The sequence below is a fragment of the Fulmarus glacialis genome, unplaced genomic scaffold, assembly GCF_000690835.1.
Source record: "Fulmarus glacialis isolate BGI_N327 unplaced genomic scaffold, ASM69083v1 scaffold26874, whole genome shotgun sequence".
Lineage (NCBI taxonomy): Eukaryota > Metazoa > Chordata > Aves > Procellariiformes > Procellariidae > Fulmarus > Fulmarus glacialis.
The window spans coordinates 4,711-30,021 of NW_009207833.1; the positions used below are offsets into that span (position 1 = coordinate 4,711).

General features: G+C 45.7%; 2 protein-coding genes across 2 annotated transcripts; both read left to right on the forward strand.

The window, feature by feature from the left end:
- The first annotated feature begins 1,952 nt into the window (after nucleotides 1–1,952).
- LOC104075692 (keratin, type II cytoskeletal 4-like) lies at nucleotides 1,953–5,923 on the forward strand. Its single transcript, XM_009576275.1, has 8 exons — nucleotides 1,953–2,192; nucleotides 2,852–3,063; nucleotides 3,266–3,326; nucleotides 3,749–3,844; nucleotides 4,159–4,323; nucleotides 4,714–4,839; nucleotides 5,536–5,756; nucleotides 5,887–5,923. The coding sequence occupies exons 1-8, from the start codon at nucleotides 1,953–1,955 to the stop codon at nucleotides 5,921–5,923; spliced, it is 1,158 nt and encodes a 385-aa protein (XP_009574570.1).
- Nucleotides 5,924–12,097: 6,174 nt separating this feature from the next.
- LOC104075693 (keratin, type II cytoskeletal 4-like) lies at nucleotides 12,098–17,638 on the forward strand. The gene is made up of 9 exons (XM_009576276.1): nucleotides 12,098–12,619; nucleotides 13,459–13,673; nucleotides 14,003–14,063; nucleotides 14,719–14,814; nucleotides 15,418–15,582; nucleotides 15,669–15,794; nucleotides 16,074–16,294; nucleotides 16,979–17,070; nucleotides 17,160–17,638. Exons 1-9 carry the CDS (start codon nucleotides 12,161–12,163, stop codon nucleotides 17,636–17,638), a joined length of 1,914 nt encoding a protein of 637 aa, XP_009574571.1. The 5' UTR covers nucleotides 12,098–12,160.
- Nucleotides 17,639–25,311: the final 7,673 nt, after the last annotated feature.

A 25,311-nucleotide genomic window follows, 5' to 3' on the forward strand; every position in this document is an offset into this window, starting at 1 on the left:
ATTGATCGTGCTGTCAAGAACCTGCAATTAAGCTAGTTGTCTTTCCAGCTATTTCATACCATCAATTACCTCTCTTGCTGGGCTAAGGGCAGGATGTTCCAGTGCAGAACATTTGCAAATAATGAGGTACAAGAAAACCTTTGGCATCAGCCGCTCTTGGAGACAGAATACCAGCAAGGTTTCTGGTAACCAGTTTTGTTTTTTGTCAGCCTTCTTGCGAAAGGTGGTGAAAAAGCCCTCCAATGAGCCCAGTGAAAAAAAAAAGAAAAAAAAATCCCTGCAAAAGCAAGGAAAGAAATGAGCAAGTGAAATACTACCAAATTTCTTGGGAATTTGAAAGGCTTAAATGTTTAATTGCCAAACAAACTGACCAAGGTTCGAGCCTACTGAAAAAGTTAAGGATTAGTATGGCATAATAGCAGGGGAAAACCATTTCTTTCAAATCATCTGAAATGAAACCCTTCACCTTTCTGTTTTGAAAGAGATTTTGGCAAGAAGCCACAAGGACAGAGATGTAATCTTGGCTCCACCTCTGAGGTATTGTGAGGCTCTCAGCAAATGTATTAAACTTATCAGCCTTTTCTTCCCTGTCTGTCAAGCAACTCTAATAAATCTTTTTTATTTTGCCTTGAGGCATCCCAAGGGTTTTAATTACAAGCTCAGATATAAAGGATAGTAACAGAGAGTAGCCATACAGCAGCTGTATTAATAAGGTATTTTTGCGGGATACTGGCTGCTGGTGCATTCATAGTCTGCCCACCAAGGCCAAACCTACCGCTGCTTCCAATTAAATGATTAACAAGTGTCCAGTTAACAGCCTTGTGGCTGAGCTTCCTATTTTCTAGGCTATTTATCGTCTTCTCCATGCAAGTCTCATTTTTCGATGCGTTCTACGCAATCAGAGCCAAAAACTTAATGAGAAGACACAGCTACGTTAATTTATTCTTCTAAAAGTTGGGCATCCAAGTCTGAGCTGGTCACTTTAGACCTTCTTGGACTCAACGAAGACGAGGAAGGCTCTCTGGAGAGCAGTATCTCGGACACGCCTGTCTCAGCACAGACCTAGAATCAAAAGTTAGAGGAGATGAGTCCTGGCCAGTAAATTACGGTCTTTAACTGAGGATGGTGTGTGGAGGGCTTTTTATAAAAAAGAAGTATTTTGCACAGCAAGGAAATTTGGGTGTCCGGTCCACGCTACGGTTCCCAGCTTCCAAGTACTGGGCTGCCTTTGGCTGTGCTTCATGGACTCATACTGTCCTTTGTGAAGGGAGTGACTACGAAAAGAACAGATACTGCAAAAATCACTTATAATTTGCTGTTCAACAGAACATTCCTTTACAGATTGTCCTTGACAGAGGAAGGTACTCTTAAGGCCATTTGCTAAACTGTAATTAATGTAAGGAAGGAGGACAACCTAAACCAAAAGAAGAATCCTCACAAAGCCCAGCCCAAGGGATCCTCCAAGCTGAGTATGCAAGCAAAGTGATTTAAAACCAGTAAAATTCCACAGGATTTCACAAATGTTCAGTGTTATGCATTGTTTTGCATATTTAAACCTATGAATTGCTGCCAGGCAAGGCAAACCCCAAGAAAACCCCAAATTATTCATCTGCATCAACCAAGCCCCACTTCTGAGATGTGTATAAAGGAGGAGCTCAGGGTTGTCGGAGCAGAGGGGCACCTTTTTGAGTTGCATGCTCTGCTGTCCTCCAGCATCCTCTCCTCCATCACATCTGCCAGCATGAGCCAGGAGCTGTCAGCTGGAAGGTCTCTTCATGGAAGAAAGTTCTTCTCATCATCTTCTGCTGTGAGTGGCATGAGCCACTGCCGAAGCAGCGCCTTCCCCTCTGCTGCACTATTTGGAAGAGGATATGGAGCCTGGAGTCACAGCAGCCAATGCCTCCAAAACACAGATGGGTGTAAACGGGTTTCTTCTGGCCGAAGCCTCGCACATGGGGTCTGTGGAGGCTGGAGGTGCAGGGGGCATCCATGCCAACAGTGAAGATGGGAGTCGCGGGTTAGGCTTCCACAGCAGGAGCTGCAAAAGTGAAGGTATTCGTGCGGTGCATGTCAACGAGAGCCTGCTGCAGCCTCTTGATGTGAAGATCGACCCCGAAATCCAGCATATCCGAAAGCAGGAGAGAGAGCAGATGAAGAGCCTCAACAACCAGTTTGCCTCTTTGATTGACAAGGTGAGAGCTGAGGCAAGACTTAAAGGAATGATGAGGTTTAAGTGTGAAGGAAACCATCTTTTTGTGCTCAGGTCTTTGATTCCTTTCTTTCTCTCACCCTATTACAAGAGCCTTGTGCTGGTTTTAGCATGCATGGCTCTAGTACCACGAACTACAAGTGCAGATCTAGCTGATAATGTTATTTTAATCTGGCTATTTATGTGCTTTAATAAGCTGCATCTGTTTTTATTATTAATAGCAGAAGGGAGCTGTTCCTCCAAGGTATCTTACTGAGCTTCTGCACTGTTGACTTCTCTTTGTGCAGCTAGACCTCATAAAGTTGCATTGTCTCCTATCGATAAATGATGGTTTTCACTATCAGCCAATTGATATGCAGATCTATTTAAATATTCCATTGTTTCTGTAGCTGCCACAAAGGCGGTGCTGTCTAGGGCCTCCTTGGAAAACACGAGAGCATCACACGCAGTATACTCTAGAATTCTTGGATTACGAAGGTCACAATGTCCCTCTTTTGTCCTCTTGTCCCCTTCAAACCATAACGAGCCCCTGGAGCATTGACTCAGAAGAAAAGATGCCTTGTTCGCCCCACATACATCTGGTCCCCATACAACGCATCTAGGCATGTGCCTGAAGAAGGTGGCTTTGCTTTCTGAACGCAGGTACAGCATCTGGAGCAGCAGAACAGGGTGTTGGCCACCAAATGGGACCTCCTCCAAAAGCAGGTCCTGCCATCCCAGAAGAACATCAAGCATGTCTTCGACAACTTCATTTGCAGCCTGCAGAGGCAGCTGGACTCACTGTTGCACGAGAGGGAGCGGGTGGAGCCTGAGCTGAACAACACGGAGAAGCTCGTTGAAGAGTTCAGATGCAAGTGAGTGAGCAGAAACCACCCACGGGGCAGTGGGCTCAAACAGCTTGCCTAATGGGACCGTTATTTTTGTCCGTATCAATAGACTTCTCTCCAAGGTCCAAAAAGCTGAGATCCAAAAGCACCCTGACCCCTAAATACCCAGACAAACAAGGTCTCCAGTCTCAGAATGACCCGGCAACCAGTCTCTTCTCTTCCCTAACAGATACGAGCAGGAAGTGAACAGATGCACAGCTGCCGAGAACGAGTTTGTGTTCCTGAAGAAGGTAAAGAATTTGGATGAATGGAAGGGTGGGATGCGGAGATCCAAGGAGTTTCCTCTGATCTGCTCCTTGCAAGGCAAGGGTCAGGTCTTGAGAATGTTAAAAGTCATTGGACAGGAATAGATGGAGAAAAACCTGTCACCGAGTATTGCCAGAGAGCATTAAACCTCTGCCCTTTAGCACAGAAAATATATTTCATTCTAAACTGACAGCTTGCTAGTCCTAATGCCCAAATCATGATGTTTTTCAAACAAGAACTCAGTGATATTGAACATGCTTTTGGGACCCCTCCACTGTTGCTGTTCAGGGGATATCTGAGCTCCCCAATTACATTTCCTAAACAAAATTTCTTACTCTAAAAATGTAATGAAACTGCCTTAGGTCTCCGTGTAGGCACTATTTTGACTTCTAAATGCCTCTTTTAGGATGCGGACTGTGTCTATCTGACCAAGGCAGAGCTGGAAGCAAAGCTGGAAACCCTAAAGCAGGAGACAGAGTTTCTGAAATGTGTTTCTGCTCAGGTATGGATGCTCCTGTCCCAACCTTGCTTGGTGGCAGCTATTCTTACCAGCCGCTCCTTGTCTACATTGATTCAGGCCTGATTCAACCAACCTATCAAGCTCTCTCCCATCTCTCCTATTGGGAGGCAATGGGAATTCCAGATAAGGAAGACTTTGAGATCTCAAAAAACCCCCCCTGAAGCTGCATGCGTGACCAAAACTAATCTCAGCTCCTGGGTTGTGGCTCAGGACAAACTCTCAGTGGTGGTTACTTCCACTGGAGTGTGAAATAAGAAATCCAGGGACAGCTTACTGCCACTTCACATGGCTTCTAGGAAACCGCTGAGCTGGAGAGAAGTCCCTGTGACACCTCTGTCGTTGTGAAAATGGACAACAGCCGAGGCCTGGACATGGAGGGCATCCTCAGCAGCGTTGAGTGCTGGTATGAGGACACAGCTCAGAAAAGCAAGGCAGAACTGGATGCATTTTACAGAACTAGGGTAAGTTGTAGCATCCAGAGACATATCCTTAATCCTCTCACTGTCAAAAGTAGTAGTGGAAAGGCGGTGATTTTTTCTTTCTGTCTTCACTGTGTCACTTCTGGACCTAATTTTCCATTCTGCTAAACTGGATGGGGTCTCAAAGTCAGGAGAACATCCCCAAAACAGATACAGTGCAATGGGACAGGACTCGGTCATGCTGGGAACGGGGAGGTTGCACAGTGAAAGCTGCAGGAGGAAAGGTCCATTTGCTGCTGAAAGTCTCAGGAGCTGCGAAGTCAGGAGGACTTTTCTAAAGCTAGTTTAATCCACTTTGGAAACAGAAGCAAGGCTCCTATGTTACACACACTGCCTGTTTTAATTGCCACCTCTCTCTTTTCCTACAATCAGTATCAAGAGCTTGAGGAGGCAAAGGGGAGACATTGCGATGAACTGAAGTCCCACCAGCAAGAGATTGAAGAGCTGAGTTTTGTGATCCAGAGAACGCAGTGTGACCTTGAAAATATGAAGAAGCAGGTATGATGGATCATATTTACTCAGTCGATTTCCTAGATGTGAGACCCCAAGTCATGTTTTCTACATCTCCGTGGCATTTCTTTTGTCTTTATCAAAGAGCATCATCTCACATGGGTTCCATTGGCCTAGAGAAGATCTTACCGGTGCCGAGCAGGGAAGAACTATCTGCTGGCCTATTTTCTGCTGGATTATTTTGATTATTGCAAAGAACTAATTGTGCCAAATTAGATTGTTGGATTAGCTACAGCCACTTGGAAAATTGCTAAAATTGCTCCAGCAAGAATTCTGGCAGGAGACAATGCTTCTGACATAAGTTCAAAGCATCCAATAAGTAGGTAGAATTATGACTCACCAGTAATTCAGCACCCAAAGAAACTGGTATAATTTTCAGACCATCTAATTCATTACATAGTTTATAACGGGAAGTAATGGAAAACCTTAATTATTAGTTCCTATTAGAACAAAGTATTGGTATCCTCGAAACAAGGCTTAAAAACAGTCTGGCAGTACAGGGACATGTCCAGCCTTTCTGTAGCATTTCAGAATTGATATGTGATTTTGGAAACATTTGGCTTTCCTAAAAGCAACCTCAATACTTCCCAATTCGGGACTCTCAAAAGAAGCGAGAATTTCTCTTTCAAAGGTGAGTATGGCAAGAAAAGGTCAGGGAAAGAAAAAAAAGCTGTACCCTGAGAGGTGTCCTCTCTGCAAACATCAGTTTGTGATACTGAGCAGCGTGGGGACTGTGCCCTGAAAGATGCCCGGGAGAAGCACGTTGAGCTGCAGAATGCCCTGCAGAAGGCCAAGGATGAGCTGGCTTGCATGCTGCGGGATTACCAGGAGCTGCTGAATGCCAAGCTGGCCCTGGATATTGAGATCGCAACATATAAGACTCTGCTGGAGGGTGAAGAGAGCAGGTGGGTACCACTACAAGCATGTGTGGGCAGTGTTCGGTCCTCGGGACTCTTCAACAGAGACCAGGAGGCTGGAAAATGCTGGAAATGCTAGTTAGGTGATGGATAACCTTGTGACCTTCTTCTCCTTCAGGATACGCCTTGGGAGCCCTGTGAGAGTGTGTAAGTAAGCTCAAGGTTGTCTATTTTCCTTACAACATTAAGCAATCTAGTTCTGGTTTGCAGGGGGAGGATGAAGACTGCATCCTCCCCATGAGTGATTCAGCTCGTCTTTTCCCATGACAGTGACCACCACCCCTTGCAACACCATCTCTGGCTGCGAAGCCGACCTGGGATACGGGTCTGCTAGACAGCCCAGAAGATGCAGGTCCTCCTGTAGAGCATCCCTACCCGAAGAAGCTGGTGCCTGCCACAGAGGATTCACCTCCAGAGGTGTTGCCGGCTCTGTAGGCAGGCAGTATATCCCTGGTGCTCCCAACTGCATCCCTAGGAGTGAAGAATTTAGGGCCGGAGGTGGGGGCCGTTCGTGCCAGGGCTCAGCCCCTCTGGGCACCGGCGGACTCTGCAGTAGGACTGCAGGGAGGTGTGGAGAGAGCTGCAGAGCTGCAAAGGGCGTGGGGAACTCAGCTCACCCACAAGGGATGTGCTGGCCAGGGGTGAGGATTTCAGCTGGACCCCATGCCCCAGGAACACCCGGACCTAAACTTCAGCTGCGAGAGTCAGGACAACCAGGATGGAAGACCTAAAGTAGAAAAATGAAAGCTCTGTTCCACTTTCAGTGGTAAAAATATCCTCAACTCCACCTTCCACACGAGGATGAGGCATACTGGGTACAAGCACGTTGTAGCATCATGAAACCACATCAGAGAAACTCCAACTGGGATCACATCAAAAAAGGGACACATAAACCATACTCCTTTTGATTTCTGCTGTTTCTTTAAAGGGCTGGTGTTGTCTTGGGGCACTTATCTTCTTATCGCTCAACTTCTGCTTCCCCCCAGCCGCCTTCTTTTTCCTGATTAAGCCTTTGCTATCTATGAAACAACGATATTTAATTCAGAATCCTTTCCCTAGAGTGCTCTGGGAAGTGTTTCTGGAAATGAGCTCTCTAGGACTCACCATTTCATCAAAGTCTATCTGACGTAATTTTAGACAAGTCGGTGGTGCTGCAGTGGTGAGACACGCGGGGTCACGGAGAGGAGGGGCAGGACTCCAGCGATGTTCTTTGTTCGTTGTCTTGGAGCAGTTTAGTCATCCATATCCAGTCATAAAGGAAATCTCAATTCAAAAAAACACATTTCACCTTCTGTAGTCATCAAAGAGTAATTATGTCACTTGTACTCCTATTAGCTTCCTTGCTTAGTGTCCTGACATATGCATAAATTACAGCACCCTCACTTCTATCCTGATGACTCAAGACCTTTACACTTTTTGTTCTTTTTCCAATAAAGTCCAATAATGTGTTGCCGCTTGGGTTTTAGTATTTCCGAAGAACACAGAAAGGCCCTATTCCTAATTGGACAAGACGTATCTGCTGATTAGAAGTTAATTAAGCAGAGGAGCAGGGCTGCCCAGAGAGTGTCATACAGATCCAGTCTTTGGTTGGTGTAAATTATGGAAGCCTTTAAAAGTCAGCTTATTTATGCTGATTTGCACCAAATTTGACTCTTACCCAATGCTATTCAATGGGTGTTTTAAGATTCACAGAGAAGTCATCTCAGTCTCTTTGCATTTTTATAGCGTGTCTACCACAGAGGTGTGACAATAAAACACATTTTATACCTCTTCAAAATCTGCTGCAATAGGGTCATTATAGGAAAAAAATCAGGAATGTGCTTGGCGGCTTTTTTCAGCATCACTTTAGAAATCCTATAACTACCAGTTTAGGATTTTAAAACAGATCAAAAGGGAATATTTTATCGTACATTTGAGCAGATTAAAAAAAAGAAGCCAACAAATTAGGAACATAAATCAACCACAAAGGACTGAAGTGTTTTGCGATTAAACTGATGAAAGCCAACGAGCAGAACAAAGAAATGAACCATATAGAGGCAAGTTGGACAGATATATGTTTTACAAAAGGGGGGATCCAAAGGGAAGGTCTTTCCTATCCGAAGCAATTATCGTGATTCAGAACTGGAAGAGCTTTCTCTCCCCCCCATAATTCTCCTGTGATAGGAAGCTATTTCCCAATCAAATATGAGGAGCGCAAAAGAAAACAGTCACAATCTTTAATGAAGAAAACCACAAGAAAGATTTGACAAGAAAAGAACCATCGAGCAGCCATAAATATTCATTAAGAGGGGTTTACGTCTCATAAAGGTTATGGTGTTTCCATTGAAAACAGACGATCTTCTCGCTTTTTATGCAAGAGACAGGGAAATGACACAGAATTAATGTTGCTTTCTCACCTCCAACCCCCCCGCCACCATTTCCAGATCTGATAAGTTAATTTAGCAAATGCTTTACTTTAAACCTGTGACCAGCCTCTCTGAACACCAGCGCTTCATGAATCAGCCAGGCGTTTCATCAGACATTCAGCAGCACACCACAAAGCTGCACAAATCAAATCAAACGCGGGCTTGGGCATAACAAAAGGAAGAACTTATCTCCTGCCGGCTGAATGTGCTTCCCAGGAGGACCTGACCCAGCTTCCATGGGCAATTCCTTCTGTATGGCTCAGAGAATCTCTTCTGCCCAAGAAACCAGCTTCAACTGGAAGGGACAAGAGCTCCTGTAGATTTATAGGGAAGTTGCTGTAACCTAATAGCAGCTGCTACTTTTTTTTCCCCTTTCCTCATCTTTTTGCTTTAACAGGCAGTGCAATGCCATTCCACCAGGGGCCTGGATTCCCATACATCCCACATTCATTTCCACTGTGCAATTCTGTGGGAGGAAGACATCAACATGAAAAAGATCAAAACAATCCTTTGCTTTGTTGCAAGCCTCAGCTTTACAGGCGCTAATCACCGCACGGAGATATGATATATGCATACATCAGGAACTGAGGAAATCTGGAGAGCATGTGAAGTTGTGTACTCTCATTAAGACTTCAAAGGTGCTAAAGAAATCTGGCGCCCAAAGGGTGGGACTAATTTCACCTAACTTTAACCATCCAGAAGTGGGGCGCCTGGTCTAGTTGTCTGGTTGTCTAGACTGCCTCTGGTAGTCAATAAGAGGAGAGGTAAGTACCTCCAGAGGTGGATTCCTCCCACCTGTCTTAGCTGCCTATTTTAGGATGCGATGAATCACCGTCTGGAGATGCCTATCTCTTTCCATTAGCCATAGACGGAGTCTCAAAGATGAAATTAGAATACGTGGCTAGTTTGGTGGCTGAAGTAGGGAGGAAGGTGCACCCAGGCCCAGTGTTTGATGAATTTTACGAGGAACATCCTTTGAAAATCCCAGCCTTGACTTCTAACATAGAGCAGATGTAGGCTAATGAGAGGAGAAAATACATTACCAGATTGAATTCCCTTGGACAGCTTTGGCTTTATGATACAAGGGAATGAGGCTGCACTAATCAAATAAATTCTTTAACATCTCATGAATGACACGGACAAGAGTCTATACAGTCTGTGAAACTGTGTGTATAAAAATACATGTTACGACACAATCTTACGTCTATCAAATGCTGTTAGCACAGGCAGGTTATTGCCATTGTCCTATCTGAATGCAATGAGTTTTCTATGGCTGCGGATAATTACAGAGATGGAGCATGGCTCTTTGAGACTATCGCATAAAACATATTTTAAGAACTAGTTCAGATTCATCTCCAGAGGCAACAAACAAATTAGTGAACTTCACATGTTCTTATAATGAATTCCACTTTCAGCAGCACATTCAGGGAGAAGAATGCTGACAAAGGGAGAGATTGCAAGTTGTCAAAATGACTCATTCAACCCCTCGTCAAAATATTTGCCTTTTTTGCTTCCTCAGTCCTTCCCCTCCTTTTTTTTGAGTCAAAAAGATGCAATTTTTGCTTCAGACTATTCTCCCACTTCCCATGTCCATACTCACAATAACGAATTGTTGATTCCTGAGATCTTAGGTATGAACAGGCAGAACACTCGTTGTTCCTTGGAAAGACCTAAAAGACATTAAGCGAGCCTTCTGCATAGCTGCCTTCTCACTGGGATTCAGGAGCAACAACAGGGATTTGGCTAACGCAGCAATTTTACCCAATACTGGGCAACTTATGCCCAAAATCTCTTACCTATAAGGAAGCCAGTGGCTCTGGCGAGGCGTTTTGGAACTGGGGCTGCTGCAGCAGAGTTGGTTCACAGACGTTTAATTGCAGTCTATGATACGTTCCAGGTGTCTCCCACACAGCCGACGTGTATAATGGGGTGCAGAAAGGGAGCAGTGGCACACCAGCCTTCAGTCTGACTTCTGGTCCAGGATGCAGTTTTCCTACACAGAGCTCATAACAATTGGCTTTTGTACTCTTCTTTGGATTCAAATATGCATTTCGCTTCTGATAAATCTTTGTTTAGAACTTAAGGGATCTGGGAAGTTGCAAGCTTTAGCTTGAAGTCTCTAATATTTGTTTTAACTGATATTGCCAATTGTGCTGGCAACCCAGTACAAACTGTGAGCCTAAAATACTATAAACAAAGGTGTAATCTGAAAGTCATGCTGTAAATACGTTGAATTATCCCACTTGTATAGGGCAAAAGTATCAGTTTACGCAACTAATTTATACCACCAGCCCCTCAAACTCACACAAGTTGCAATTACACGTTCAATTAATAGCCTTGTGAATCTCGGTGCTGCAGTCACGTCCTATGGTGTCGGTGTGCATGTCTTCTTTTTAAGAACTTGATATTAGAAGGTTTCATGTTTTAAGGAGGTTTAGCATTGTTTTTATGATTTGCACTGCCTGATCCTAACTCTTGGAAAATGTTTTCGGAGGGGGTTAATGAGGATGAGGGAACACAGTTACCGGGTGTCTCCAGATACCATCACGTTGTATGTATAACATGCAGACTTCTCCAAGCGTCACTCCCCTTCAGTTAGGAAGGGCTGAGGGCATTTAGTTGTTTGCACTATAATGTCTCTTTTTCTCCCAAACACTTTATTCTCAAAGAGCTGAAAGAGCCCTATTGTTTTGACTTTCCAAATGTCAGTTTGGAGAAGGCCCCGAGATGGTTGGCAGATCGGTTCACTCCCTCACCTCCTTGGCCTGGTGGTTAGGAAAGAGAGAGATTCATCTTGCCAATGTGAGTCAAAGCCATCTCTGGTGTCCAGTCTAATCTACTCATTAAGACTTCCTCTGTTGATGGAGAAAGACCAGCGCCCGCGGAGTGTGAATCACCCCAGTTCCCCTAAGCACGGACCCAGGGGCTGTTGTCCCTTTCCTGGAGGTGTATCTCCACTGAGTGTCAAGGACGTGTCTGGCAAAGTCAACCAACTTTTAGCTGTTGCTTCTTGAATGAGGTGGATCTCACCAGGCTGAAATGTGCTACTGTTCATTTTTGTTCCCTGTAGAGACTACCAGATGATGAATCAAAAAGGTCTCCGACATCCAGCTCGGTAGAAGCTCCAATACAGCGAGGGCCAAAGATTTAACTGTGTCAAATGGACTTCAGGCTAAGAATTTGCAGCATTACTCAAGTGAAAATGTCACTGACGGCACAGAACATAAACGTAGTAGGAAAACTGAAATATGCCTCAGTTCCTGGATGCAACCTGCTCTGTTTTGGTGGTTTCACGAGGTAAGATAAGGTCAGTGTGAAATCCTATATGGGAATGGTTCTGGGGGGGATTTTGAGTTCTTGCATATGAATCCAGACCCGTATCTCAGTGACTTTGCTGGTGTTTCAGGCACAGAAATGATCCATCCATCACAACATGACATCCACGGTGTTTTTCCGTGGTTGACTTTCTTTTTTTTTTTTTTTTTTGGTTACTTTTCCGCACCCAAAACAAGCCTGGTGAGAGAAAAAAGGAGAGATTGTGAAATTACCCCCACAAAATGCAAGTCTGCGAAACATGCCATCATACACAAAAATCCATGAGACACAAAACCCCAAACGACACACTGCAAACAAATCACAAAGAGTTTCTTCAAAAATGTTTGCTAAACTATAATTAGTGTAAGTTAGGGGAACACTTCAAACCGTAATATATTCTAAGCCAACTTGCACACAGAGCACTTTTAGATTCCTTTTTATTTCCTCAGTAGTTAGTATTTGCTGGGCTGTTTTGCATTTTGAGGAGCATTTATTGCTGCCAGGCAAACCAAACCCTTAAGCGCTTTAAATTAATGTCCTGATCCTATCAAGGCCAGCTTCCCAAATGTATATAAGGAGTAGCATCACTGTGTCACTTCAGCGGGATCTCTGTTCCTCTCCTGCAGAAGAGCTTCCCCTAAACTTTCATATTCCACCTTCAAATAAGCCACGATGAGCAGACAGGCGCCCACGGTGAGATCTGTCCTGGGACGAAGAGGCTTCAGTTCAGCTTCGGAGATTTGTGGTCGAAGCTACGCCGCCTCTGCCTGCCAACCTGTCCGATGCGGAGCTGGTGCCTATAGCAGCCGGAGCGTCTGCAACCTGGGTGGAAACAGGAGAATTTCCTACGTGAACGGGGTCTGCGGAACTGGATGTTTTGGAGAGTTCGGCTTCGGTGGCGTAGGCTATGGTAATGTTGGAGGAAGGGTTGGCCTTTGTGGCCCCAGGGGATATAGTATTGTGAGAGGTTACCCCGATCGCAAGGCTGATGGCATCCAAGGTATCTGCATCGATGAACGGCTTCTGAAGCCCCTCTGTGTTGGGGTCGACCCGCTGGAACACGAAATACGCTGTCAGGAGAAGGAACAGATCAAGACCCTCAACACCCAATTTGCCTGCTTCATCGACAAGGTGAGTGCAAACCTGCCCCGTACTTGCACTCCTCTGAGAAAAATAAAACACAACTAACCTCCTCCAAAACCCCAGTCCAGCTCGTGCCGTGAATCACTGAGCTGGGTCCACGCAAGGGTCCAGACTCCCACAGAGCCATGTTGGTGCAGGGTGAGATCTTCAGTATTGGGGAAGGGCTCATTTCAGCCACACACCAGTCCCAGTATTTGACGGTGTTTGTATCATGGCCGGGGTAGCACTGGACTTTCTTGCAGGTGTCTCCTCTCTGGACGGCCTCAGTTCAAGGCTGGGTTTCTCACTGCAGCCTTGTCCTAGCTCAGCTGGAAGCTACAGCCCTGACGGGCTCATCTTTCTGCCCCGTATTAGACCCTTTTTCCCCCTTCACCTTCAAATATAGTGACTGTTTCAAAAACATTCCTGAAGGCAAAGGGGGTTAATCTTGATTCAGGCACCTAAACGTTAGATATCTAAGTCTGAGCTGTCACCTTAGGATCCCTTTGTAGAAAAAACAGGGACAAACAGGTTCCACCCTCTGGGGACTCAATGTCATCCTAAAATACATCAAAGGCACCATCCAGAAGAGCTTTATTTCTATTCATTGGTGAGCAAGGCAGATTTAGACATGTGCCTTTTAGATTTCTAAATAATGTAGAGATGTGACTTTTAGATTTCTAAATAAGGGCAGATAATTTTATGATCGCCGTGGCATATCACCTCTCACTTCCTGAAAATCCTATTCTTACACCTGCGGTTTCACAGTGAGAGCAGGCACTTAAACCAGGCGTCGAGTTAACGCATTCTTCTCTCTATTTGAAGAATTGCTATTTTTTGGCCTGCAGGTCCGATTCCTGGAGCAGCAGAACAAAGTGCTGGAGACCAAGTGGGGCCTCCTGCAGCAATACGTCCTACCAAAGAAAGGGAAAAACCTTGAACTGTACTTTGAGAATTACATCTGCGACCTGCGGAAACGCCTGGACTGCTTGCTATGTGAAAAGCAAAAACTGGGCAGCGAAGAATGTGCCACAAGCCAGCTGGTGGAGGAGTTCAAGTGCAAGTAAGGACCTTCAGGTCTCCTCTAGCTGTTGGCATTTCGCTTCTCCTCTGGTTCATCTCAGGCAACATCTCCTAGACATGTGCCACATCCCCTTTGGGGATGTGACATTCTTCCGTCTCACTTGCAAACTCTTTGCATCGTTAATGTTGCTGTTCATGAAGAAGCTTCTGATCTTGGGATGGTTTAATGTTTGGTCTCCAGACACTGATCTTACAGTGCCTGATGGCAGTCTCTGAGCAAGCGAAGGTTGTTATTTATACCTGATGCTTAATGTCTGTGTGTCTGATAGTATCGCTTGGCTCAGCCCTTTTCTTCTCCTTTTCCAACAGATACGAAGAGGAAATCAACAGGCGTACAACTGTGGAGAATGAGTTTGTGGCACTCAAAAAGGTGAGAAGCTCAAAATACAGGAATCATTATACCTATAATAGGTTTATTAGGCGTAAAGCTTGGCTGAAATAGTGCATTATTAGCAAATGCCCGGCAAAAGCGTTGTAATCAGCAGAAGGAGGGAGGCCTGTAAAGAGGCACAGGGTCAGAAGAAGAGGCAAATGCAAGTAGAAAGTAAAAATGATGTATCCTCACAGCTTACATCATCAGCACTACAGCAACACTTTTGTTACCCCAAGCACATTCTTGACGTGTAATGGGAGGGTGTATTTGTGAAGGGGGACAGAGTGGGAGAGGTCGCACCGGTGTCTAAGACGCTGGTTATTTTCTGACAGTCTCTTCACATCCTTTATACTTGGACATCAGAAAAGCAGAAATCATTTGAACAATATTAAAAAATTATGTTTAAATACTCATTAGTCAATTCTGAGTTTGTAGCTAGGTCCTAAGTAATAAATAAACTAATCCCTGTAAGTCACGTTGGAATGGTTTCGTTTTCCTTTAGGAGGCACCAGGCCATCTTGACTCACGCTCTCACACCTTTCTGCTCTTAAAATCCTGTTGAAACATGTTTTATTGGCGCTGCCTCTGTCTTCTGTGTGCTTCTCCAACGTTTTCAGCGCGATTGGGCTGGAACGTGTCTCCTCTCTTTCAGGATGCAGACTGTATCTTTTTGAACAAGGAAGAGCTGGAGGTGAAGGTGGATCTGCTAAGAAGGCAGTTGGAGTTGTTGAAATGTGTGTTTGAGGAGGTGAGTTCCTCTGGTCCGTCCCAGGACTTTGGTGGTGCTGTCTCATCCTTCAGGTGCTCCAAATTTCTATAGCTTGAAACCCCTCTTGGACACGTCTCATCCCAAGCCCTGAATACTTGAAAGCATGGAAGTACAAGGTTGATATAATATTAACATGATTATACTGGAAATAGGGTGGTTCCCCCTTTCTTAATGCAGCTCCAGGTATGAATTGGCTGTGTCCTAACTCTACCCCTGAGAAAAGAGATGCGTCTGTCTAGTTACTCCGGATTGCAGTTGTCTGATTAGAGCTAAAGAAACTCCCAGCTTAATCCTGTCATTAACATCAGTAAAGCAGCTGAAGATGACAGGATACCAAGGGTTAAGTCACTCAAATTCCTTGCCCTTGATGTGGGCAGAATTGCTGCAGGTCAGCATGTAGGTCAGCAGCTGACATGTAGCAACTCATCCAGCAAGGAGGATTTTCTGCTGAGCCAACCTGAGGGACATTTCTTGACTTGTTATATCCATCACCTGAGCAGTGTGGCTCTTTGTCCCAGCCCTTCCTTCACTACAAAGTCTGAGAATTGCTAACAGCTGACTAAGCTATTCCCCAACCTGCAGGAACGAGCTCAGGTAGATCGCCAGCTATGCGACACTTCGGTCATTGTGAAAATGGACAACAACCGAGACCTGGACATGGAAAGCATCATCAAGAACGTTGAATGCTGGTACCAAGAAATAGCTCAGAAGAGCAAAGAAGAAGTTGATGCCTTCTACCAAACCAGGGTGAGTAAGAAGCAACCTGGGTGCCTGCCTGGCAACTTAACAGGCTGCAGGTCAAAAATGACGATTGTCTTGTTTCTTGGTTCCAGTTTCAGGAGCTTCAGGACAAGAGAGGCAAGTATTGTGACGACCTGCAAAGCAACAAGTGTGAGATTTCAGAGCTAACCCGGATGATACAGAAGCTGCAGTGTGAACTGGAGAATGTGAAGAAGCAGGTAGGAGAGGCGCAGAGGTGATGTTTCCAGAAAGGGCAATGTCTTCGAGGACAGCTCAGATATGGGGGAAAATGACGTATTGGCCTTTAGTAGACTTAAGACCTGCTCTAGGCTGCAGTTGGCAAGTGTATAGTTGAAAAGTGGATAGAGAGAAGGGACGCTGGTGGTTTTTTTCCTCTGTTTGCAATTGGAAGAGTGGGTTAATCCAAAACCAGAGTGTCCAGGAATTAGGAAACGAAGCCTTGAAGACACCTGCACTGTTATCCTCCCCTCTGACAGGTCTCCTGCCTGCAAACCTCCATCTGCGATGTTGAGCAGCGTGGGGACTGTGCCCTGAAAGATGCCCGGGAGAAGCACGTTGAGCTGCAGAATGCCCTGCAGAAGGCCACGGATGAGCTGGCTTGCATGCTGCGGGATTACCAGGAGCTGCTGAATGTCAAGCTGGCCCTGGATATTGAGATCGCAACATATAAGACTCTGCTGGAGGGTGAAGAGAGCAGGTGGGTGACAGAGACCTTGTCCCTTTCATCCTGTATATCAGAGGCCAGAACGATTCCAGCTCCCAAGTGAATTTTGCAGCTCCAGGATCCTCCCAGGCTCACAGAAACTGGGGCTGGAGAGATGGCTGGAGGCCATACAGGCCACCCTTGTGCCAGCAAAAACAGTTCCTGTCCTAGGGACAGTCAGACGTGTTACAACAAGGGATTAAGTGGGCTGGATGTATGGCTGGAAGTTATGAGTAACATCATGTTTCTAGATGTGCATGCGACTGGTTAATAGGATAACGTGTGTTTCTCTTCTCTCCCCCGACAGGATATGTGTGGGGAACCCGGTGAGCGTGTGTAAGTAACCTGAAGATTTTCGGCCATGAGGGTTTCTCATTTTAAGAAAGGCAGTTTATGGAGTAGCTTTATCTGTCTGCCCCAGCTCCCTCTGCCTCTGCCTCCCTTTTCCATTTCAGCCCAGGCTGATGTTGAAGGTTTAGTTCCAGACATCCCAAATACCTCTAAATTTTAAAAAAATCAGCTTTCGGTTAGAGGGGGGAAGGTCAAATTCATGACCCTTTTCTACTCCTGGAGGCAACAGCGAGCTGTCCTGGTGAGCCCGCCAGGCAACGCACCGACATGCATTGAACCTGGGAAAGAATATGCCATCAGCCAGATGAGCAACGTGGGAACTGGGAGGGTCTGTGAGGGGATGTGTTGGGACATGGGGGAGGAGTTGGAAGCAGCAGGGGCTCAGATACGTTGGACAAATCTAGAGGAAATCAGGTTTGGTCGGTTCTGTCACTCGTGAAACAGCTTGCCTTGTGAGAGTCTTCCCGTTCTCCTCTCTAAATAATTAATCCTGTGGGCTGTCTTGCAGCTGTGGTCAGCAGTGGCTACAATATCCCCGACGACTGCGGGATGCTGGCTGCAAACGGGGCCGTGTGTGGCTACGGCTCCCTGGGGAGACGGTCCGGACGACACAGCTCCCAGAATGGAGGATTCAGCTCCCGGAGCGCTGGGATCCACCCCAAGAGAGTCATTAGCTCGGTGGCCAAGCAGTGTGTCCCAGAGGTGTATTGCCAAGCCGGAGGGGTCAACTGCAAAAACGGGGGATTCAGCTCCCGGAGCGGGGGCTACCCAGCCCGCACCGTCATCAGCACGGGAAACGGGGGCTTGAATGCTAGGATGGGGGCTTGCCAAGCTGGTGGGGTGGTCAGCTTCGGAAACCAAGGCTGCGTCATCAGGCAGCTGGGGGGCTCTCCCGTCGTCGTTGCAAACAGCCCCGAAGTCGTGGGGTGCAACAACGGCGTGGTGGGGAACTTCGGGGTTGTCAGAGACCCGTGCGTTGTTCCATAGGGCCATCAGCCGGGGGGGTGGCACAGCCAGCCACGTCGGAGGGCAATGCTTAGACGTGCAGTTCCTACCACTGAGATGATGCAGGATAGTTTCTCTGCCCACTAGTAGCAACGTTTGTCACTAAGCCCATTCCCACATTTATTAGCATCAACCCCACCAAGTTACGTTTTCGGAGTCCCCAACCCTAAAGACACCCAGCAAGCTTCTCCAGCAGGTGCTCAACACAGTATTATTTCTCTCAGTTTATACTGTCTAGATTATCACAGCTTTAAGGGTTTGCCTGTTGTGCTGCCTTCTCTCTCTGGCTTTTCCCATAACAAGCAGATTAATTAACAATGTTCTTCCTTACAAGACACCTCCTTTTCTTCCAGCTCCTCCCAAAGCATTTCAGAAAAGAGAGTGATGATTTAACTTTCCCAGGAGGCACTGCAAAGAGCACGCTCCCCCTTTTTTTTTTTTTTTTTTGTCAAAGAAGAAACCCTGAGCTGCAAATTTGAGCTTAAATTTTAAACAAGGCAATTTCAATTTTCAAAGCACCTGCTAGTTACACTGCAGCCATAGGCTTTTTGTGGAATTTGCTTACAGATGAATACGTAGTACTTTCATTTGCTTCTGCATGTTAGGGGTGGCTAGTTCAAAGCGTGTTGATTTTTAGAAGACCTCACCCCCCTCCCCACCCCCGAAATGCCAAGGGAAGTTATTGGTGCATAAATCTTCTGAGCTGACATCTTGTACTCACATAAACAGAGCTTCTTTCATTGACTGCTCAAACTTCCCAGCTTTTCACTGCGCCTTCAATAAACTGCTTTGAAAGTACATGGTTTGTCTCTGAATTTTTCCATAGACGGTATTTAAAGAAATTACAAAATGGGTGAAGAAGTGCTCTTTCACAGTTTGTGGGGGTAAGAAAGGACCAAACAGATCTTTCGAGTCTCTTTAGGCAGTTTGGAGCATGGTGGGACTCAGATGCCGGGAGAGTCCAATGGTGTTTATTCAGTTTTATTTACCTCCTCATATCACATCACCTATAAGGTATTTTACAGCCCAAGTAACAACTGATGTCAAAGATTGCCAGAAACCCCCCAAATAGTTCTGAGCACTGTAAGATGTCCTCTATGACAAGTTTGCCAGCCTGTAGCTTCATTCGACGCTGCAACTTCAGAACAACCTATTTGTTTGATCCTTCCATGTCACGGAGCAGTTGAATGAAGATGGAAGCCAACGCTGACCTTCTGGGCTCAACGGGCTTGTGATCAGGGCTGTGCTCTGCCACAGTCATATGTATTTCAGTCATAAAAACCTCTGCTTCAGTGGCATTAGGGCTGACAAAGTGTGACATTTACCCTTTATGACTTCAAAGGCAAAGGGACAAGTTAGGAGATCTCTTGGCCATAACGGGGTGGGATCGACTTTGTCTTAGTTTTGAAGTCTCCCACGTAGAGCTCAACATGTAAGCTGGTTGGTGGGGGCTCATTTCATGGAAAGAAACCAACATTTCCATGGGGTGATTCATCTGACCAAACACAGGCACCTAATTTAGCACAAAATGCATCAAGCTCTAGACTCTACTGACTGCATCAATGAGATCTCTCCCGGCTCTGCAGGCAGCCCAGGGCAGGGGTATTAGTGCAAATGGAGACATCACCATGCGAGACGCCTGCATGTACTCAGACGAATACACCCTGCCTGTCATCCGTTGGATTTGCAGACGCTATTATCACAGTGAATTTCTCCCTGTCTCCAGCGCATGAAGAATTACAGGTCACACAGCACCACTAATCTCCCCGCTCTCACAGGGCAAAATTCTAATTGCAACCTAAAAAAGGTGAATATTAAAGACTGACGCAAGGAAGAAGATAAGCACCTCTGGGGAAGGGCATGAGATGTAATTTCTATGCTAAGAGTAGAAACTGCCTCATCTAACTTTGTCCATCTGCGTGTCAGACTCCGGTTAGGTGAGATGGACAGTCTTCCACCTGAGCCCCTCTCTCAAACGAGGAAACCCAGTTCAGCAGTTTATCTAACTTTTAAGTGGCTACAATTAGATGAGATGGAGCCCATCTAGGGGGGTGATTTTGCATCTGAGCTTAATGCATTCACCACTTGCAAATGTAATTTGGAAAGAAGGCAAGCCCAATGCCTGGAGTCCCTGCTGAGCCATTAGGCAGCTCCAGTTAATTGCCTGAACGTCACCGATTCCTTCTGCGGTTTCAAGACGTCACTCTGGGCCACAGCCAGGCAGCGTGCACAGGACGGCTGTCCAGGAACCACTGTGGCTCCAAGTTTGGGTCCTCCTTGTGGCTATGAGGAGGCATGGCCATCCCTTCGCAATCCATAGCCAGAACGACTCGGTTTGGCTTTGTTTCAGAAGCCACTTTTCGTTGGGTTTTGCTGTTGTTAAAAAAGACAGTTGCTGAGGAAGAGGAGGTGGAGAAAGCCACAGCTTTGGGACCTGGGGTTAGTCTTCACCAGCTGCTGCTGGTTGACTCGACCAGTTGGTCTTGCCCTTGCTTGCTCTCCCTCCATGGCCCGGCGAAACAGGAACTGGCTTTGCATGACGTTCCCAGCCTCGAAGGGGTGAAAGCCCAGCAAGCCCTAGGTTTTCCAGAGCTTTCCCCTCCTGACCATTGAAGTCGGGACACCAAGGTGTCCCCAGATAAGAGAAGACACAAGCCTGGGCTGTCGGTTCCAGTGCCTCATTCTCTTGCTTCAGGGGTGAACTGCAGGCAGGAGTCTAAAATAGCTTCCTAATGCTAGCAAGGGTGACTTCTCCCATCCCAACCGAGGAAGCAGTAGGCGACTGCCTAATTTCAGTGGGAGAATAATTATCTTTTAGTGGACCGAATAATAGAGAGAAGAAAGGAAGATGATACTACCTCTCCCAAAACAAGGGCAGCTCCTTTCCTCCTCATGTTTGAGCCAACACCCAAATATTCTTAGCTATAATTTTAGCAAACCAAAGAGGAAAATGAAGGCTGCATTTATTTTTTCTCTATGGCTACAGCTGAATGGGCTAGCTCTTAAGATTTTGTCACAGTAGCAAAAGAAAAAGGTTCATCTCAAATGGTTTTCAAACTATTCATTAAAGCTTCTATTACAAGCTCAGGAACATTTCCTGGTAAGTGATTGCTATTTTTCCTTCCCACATTTTTTTTTTAAATCTTGAAGATTGTTTTGACTATTTCTTGCTCTTCTTTCTAATAGCAATTATCTTAAACAAAAAGTTGTTTTAAGTTGGGGCATTGGATTTTCTGTCAGTTAAAAATAACCAGAGAAAACCTTTTGATAATTGAGAAATGTTTCCATTCAGTTCTTTTAGTAAAAAATATTAATAATTTAAAAATACCATTCCAGTAATTTTATTCTATGAAATGTTTTGGGTTTGATGTTTTGGCTGACCAATACAAGCAGTCCAAGCCAAAGCCTACCACGGTCAAGGAGATGAAGAGGAAAGTGGGAAGAAGCAAAGCCAACTAGACTAAGTGCATGGTCCAGGTCTCCTCCATCGTCCATGGGGACAGATGAGCAACTCAGAGGGTGCCCCCTCCAAAAAACAAGCGTGTCCTGGGTGTGTTGCAAAAAGAGCAGTATGAAGACAGGGTGACTCTATTCATGCGTTGGGCAACCTCCTGCAAATACGTCACCACCCTTTATAACCAGCATTTTCCATTTCAACCATCCTGTCCAGGATGGAACGCTTCTGCCATAAATGCATCTTCAAAAAAGACATCTTTATCACACTGACCCACTCACCCTGAACTTAATTTATAGACTAGAAAGGGTGACTCACCTTCTCCTAAAGCATCTCTCTGCACTAAATACACCAAGACAAGAACGCGGGAAGAGGAGGAAGAGGTGGGACTCTTCCAGGAAGAGAGAGAAAGTAATCTCCAAGAAAGTTATCTCCACAGCGTGTCCCTGCAGTACGAGGCAGAAGAGACGGCACAACCGCAGCAATCAACTGAAAGAACACACTTTGCAGTAAATATTTGAACTGGTAATTAACCCGAGTGGAATACATTAAACAAGGAAATGTTCTCCGAGCCAAGATTGTCATTTAAGCTTTTTCACTTGCTCATTATTCTTTGTGTGTGTGTGATAGTTATTATAATGTTTTTTCATGTCAAAACCAGATACCAATTACCACTAGCCAAACAAAACCATGCAGGCTCAAAGACATTTATCTCATCCAACATGCCCAACATAAGGGATATTTTCAAAGCCTGCCACTAAAAATCTGCCCCTTCCCTGCAGGAAAGGTGCCTTTTTCTCCTCTCCTTACCTGGAATGAGCTAAAGATGCAACCTCTGCGGTCTAGCATTGGACAACGGGTCTTTGCTTTTGCCTTTTCTGCTGCTTGTGAGCTAAAAAGGCTTCAAACTCATCCAGCCTTTGAATCAGTAGCAACAGCAAGAAATTTCAACAGCTTTGCTGGAAGAAGAACCCGCTTCGGTCTCTGTGCAAGTCTATGGACACCTTGGTGGTGGACCACACACAGGATGCAGCCAGGGTGGCATAAGATGTGGAAGTACGTACCATAGTTTTGGCTTTACAGATCCCAGAGGTTGCAGGAACCCTGGTGAGTGCAGAAGGTTTGGAGTTTATAGCAGCAGAGGAGCTTGCAGAATGAATCATGGGGATTCCATGGTCCCACTCATTCTGCAAGCAGTGAAAACAGCCAAAGCATCAGCACAGATGAAAGCTCCCAGCAATGGCACAGCTCTGGGGCTGAATCATCTGGGACTATGAAATACACTGATAAAGAAACCTCAGGAGCAAATCTGCCTGCTTCGCTGATAAGGTAGGAGAAGGAATTTTGCTTTATTCTGCGGTGATTTCCTCACAGAGCCAAGCTGGGAAGTCCCCAGCCACATCAGAAAGATATGGTTTGGAATATCCCACTTCAAAAACCAAACCAAAACAAAACCCAAACTTATTTAATTTCAGCTTTTTATCCTAGGTGTTAAAAAAAAAAGTTTAACTAGGTCAGAATTTCCTGGAGAACAGAAGTCACATTTTTGTGGTCTGACAAAGCAGATGTAGATTTATTGAATTTTTTACCATTGCTCAGGGAATCATTATCAGGGATTATTTGCTTTTTTTTTTTTTTTTCCTTCAGATATCCAATTTTCAAGCTATGTATCCAGCACCCAGCAAGCACAGTAGTGTTATTTCCCCTTTCTGACCCCTGGACCAAATGAGATAGCCCAGCCGTCTTCCTGATATGTTGCTTTCTGTTTTTTAACGACACACCATTTACTATAACCATTACTGTATTATGCTTCCTATTAGCACACAGGGTAGGCAGCCGAGTGGGGTGTCTCGTGGCTGCACAGACGGGAGATCCAAGGCTGTATTTTCAGCCCTGCATCTGCAGCCCGAGGAAGCGGATAGACTCCTTGCACAGCAGGTGGGAACAAATGATACCCGAAGAGCCTGCCACAAAGCAGATTGTGGATAAATACAGGTAAGAAATTAGCCAGTAATTAGTTCCTCCTGTGAACAGTCGTTCCTTGCAGCCAGACGGCTCCACAATCCACATTACATTCAAAAGCAAGTTGTTTCTTGTGATGTGGTCAGTATTAGTAACGGGAGGGAGAGGGAAGCTTTTAGAGATCTCACTTGAAAAGGGATGGATCAGGGTAGGAGCAAGATATTCTGGGCTTGTGGTCCAGGCTCAGCATGTGGGTGGAGGATTCTCCACCTCCTTGGGTACAAGCAATATAGGATCGTGCTGGATCTTTCTCGCCTCTGCTTAATACAACTTCTTTCCTTTTAAGGTGATTTTAATGGAAAACCATCAGTTTGCTTTGGATGCTTCAACTCAGCTGCACTAGAACAAAGTGAATTTTGCACCTTTCTGTTTGGTGGCCAAACCAAACATCTGGGTAAATTCTGACCTGGCTGCCCCCAAGGGTTTTTTTCTGCCTTTGGTCAGGATTTCAGGGTTTCTCTTCCACATCAATAAAACCTTTTCAGGTCTACTCTTCTCAAAACACCGGCCAGCATATTTAACTTTCCTTCTCCACTTTTTCTAGGCTTGTGTCATTGAGGTGGCTCGAGGAAACTCCTAACCACAGACAACAAGATCCGCAAGTCTGCTTAGAATAAATGAAGGGAACCCAAACCAGCCATGCAAACCAACAGGCTAGTTGAGTGTGAACTGCTCGGTGTCGGTCCTGCGTCGGCTCCCGAGGAGCTGGACTGTGCACACCGTGCCACGACAGAGCCGCGGGGCAGGGTGGATTTGTTGAGGCAGGAGCTGGAATTGCCAAGATGTGTGTTTGAAGAGGTAGCAATTCCTCCCTTTCTGTCCACAGGGAAATGCAGGTTATGTTTTTTTCCTGGAAACACCCTCGTCTTTAGCACAGCCCAGTTTAGCGTAGACAGAGTTGGGTTTCAGAGCTGGACCGTCTACTTATCCAACATATTCACTAGTAGGGCTTATGTGCTAGTTGCATTTGGGAACAAAAACCCCACCAACATTCTTCGGGATTCAGGTGTTACCTACACGGGGAATCCTCTGTCTATACCCAACGCTCGTTGGCCATGGTCCAGTTCAGTAGGTGGATTTATCCTTTTTCAGGATTAAAGGAGGCTTGGTATGTTCCTCAGTGATGAATCACTCCAGGTCAGATTTTAGCTGCAGGATAAAGACTCCCATTATACAATTAGTTCTGCATTTCCCCAAAAGTGATGCAAATGAGGGGGAATCACTCCAGACGGCAACTTTTTTGCAACCTTTAGGCACAAGCTTTGTAACACCTCCATCACTGTGAAAATGGGCAACTGATGGGAGATGGGCACCATCAGAAACCCCAGGACTGAAAAGAGCTCAGAGCAGACATCAAAGCTTTGTGCCTCAAATGAAGGACACATCAGCTACTGAACACCATTGCACAAGTGCAACCCCCGGCTCTGGAGGAGCCCAGATGTTGACCTAGGACAGTGTATTAAATAGGAGCTCTGCTCGCTTTCTTGAAATGGGCTATTTTGTACAACAGAAATTAAATTAACAGTGTTATTATGTGAAGAGAGCAGGCAGGTGGAAGTGTAAAGCATAAAAACCTTTTACATTTTAAGGTGCTCTTTCAGTTCTAGGGTCAAGGAAAGAGGATTCAGTGTCAGCGAGAAACAGGGTCTGAACACTCAGCATCCGAGACCTCTGGCTTTGGAGATGAGACCATGAGCTTGCCCCGCAGCGCTCTGCTGGTGACAGTGATGAAGGGTTTGGGTGGGAAGGAGGTGCTAAACCTCTGCAGAGCAACTGGCAATTATGCCAAACCCAGCAGCAATCTCATAAGCAACTGGTTCTCTTTATCATATACTCTTGGAGTAACTTGAAAGAAGTCACTCAAAAGGGGTATGACGCTTTGGGGACAGTGCACCTTGGGTGTTTGTCAGTCCTTAATTGAAATGAGGACAATGAAGCCACAGTTGTCATGCTCAGTAATTAAAGGGAAAGTAAAGCCACCCATCTGTCCTTTGACAGGTAGCCTGTCTGCAGACGGGTATTTGCGATGCTGAGCAGCGTGGTGACAGCATTTGCAAAAATGCCCGGGAGAAAAAACACGAAATGCTCTCTACGTTAAGCCAAGGAGGAGCTGGAAGTCCAGGTGTGCAATTACTAGGATGTCTTGAACACCAAGGTGGCTTTTGGTCATTGAGATTTC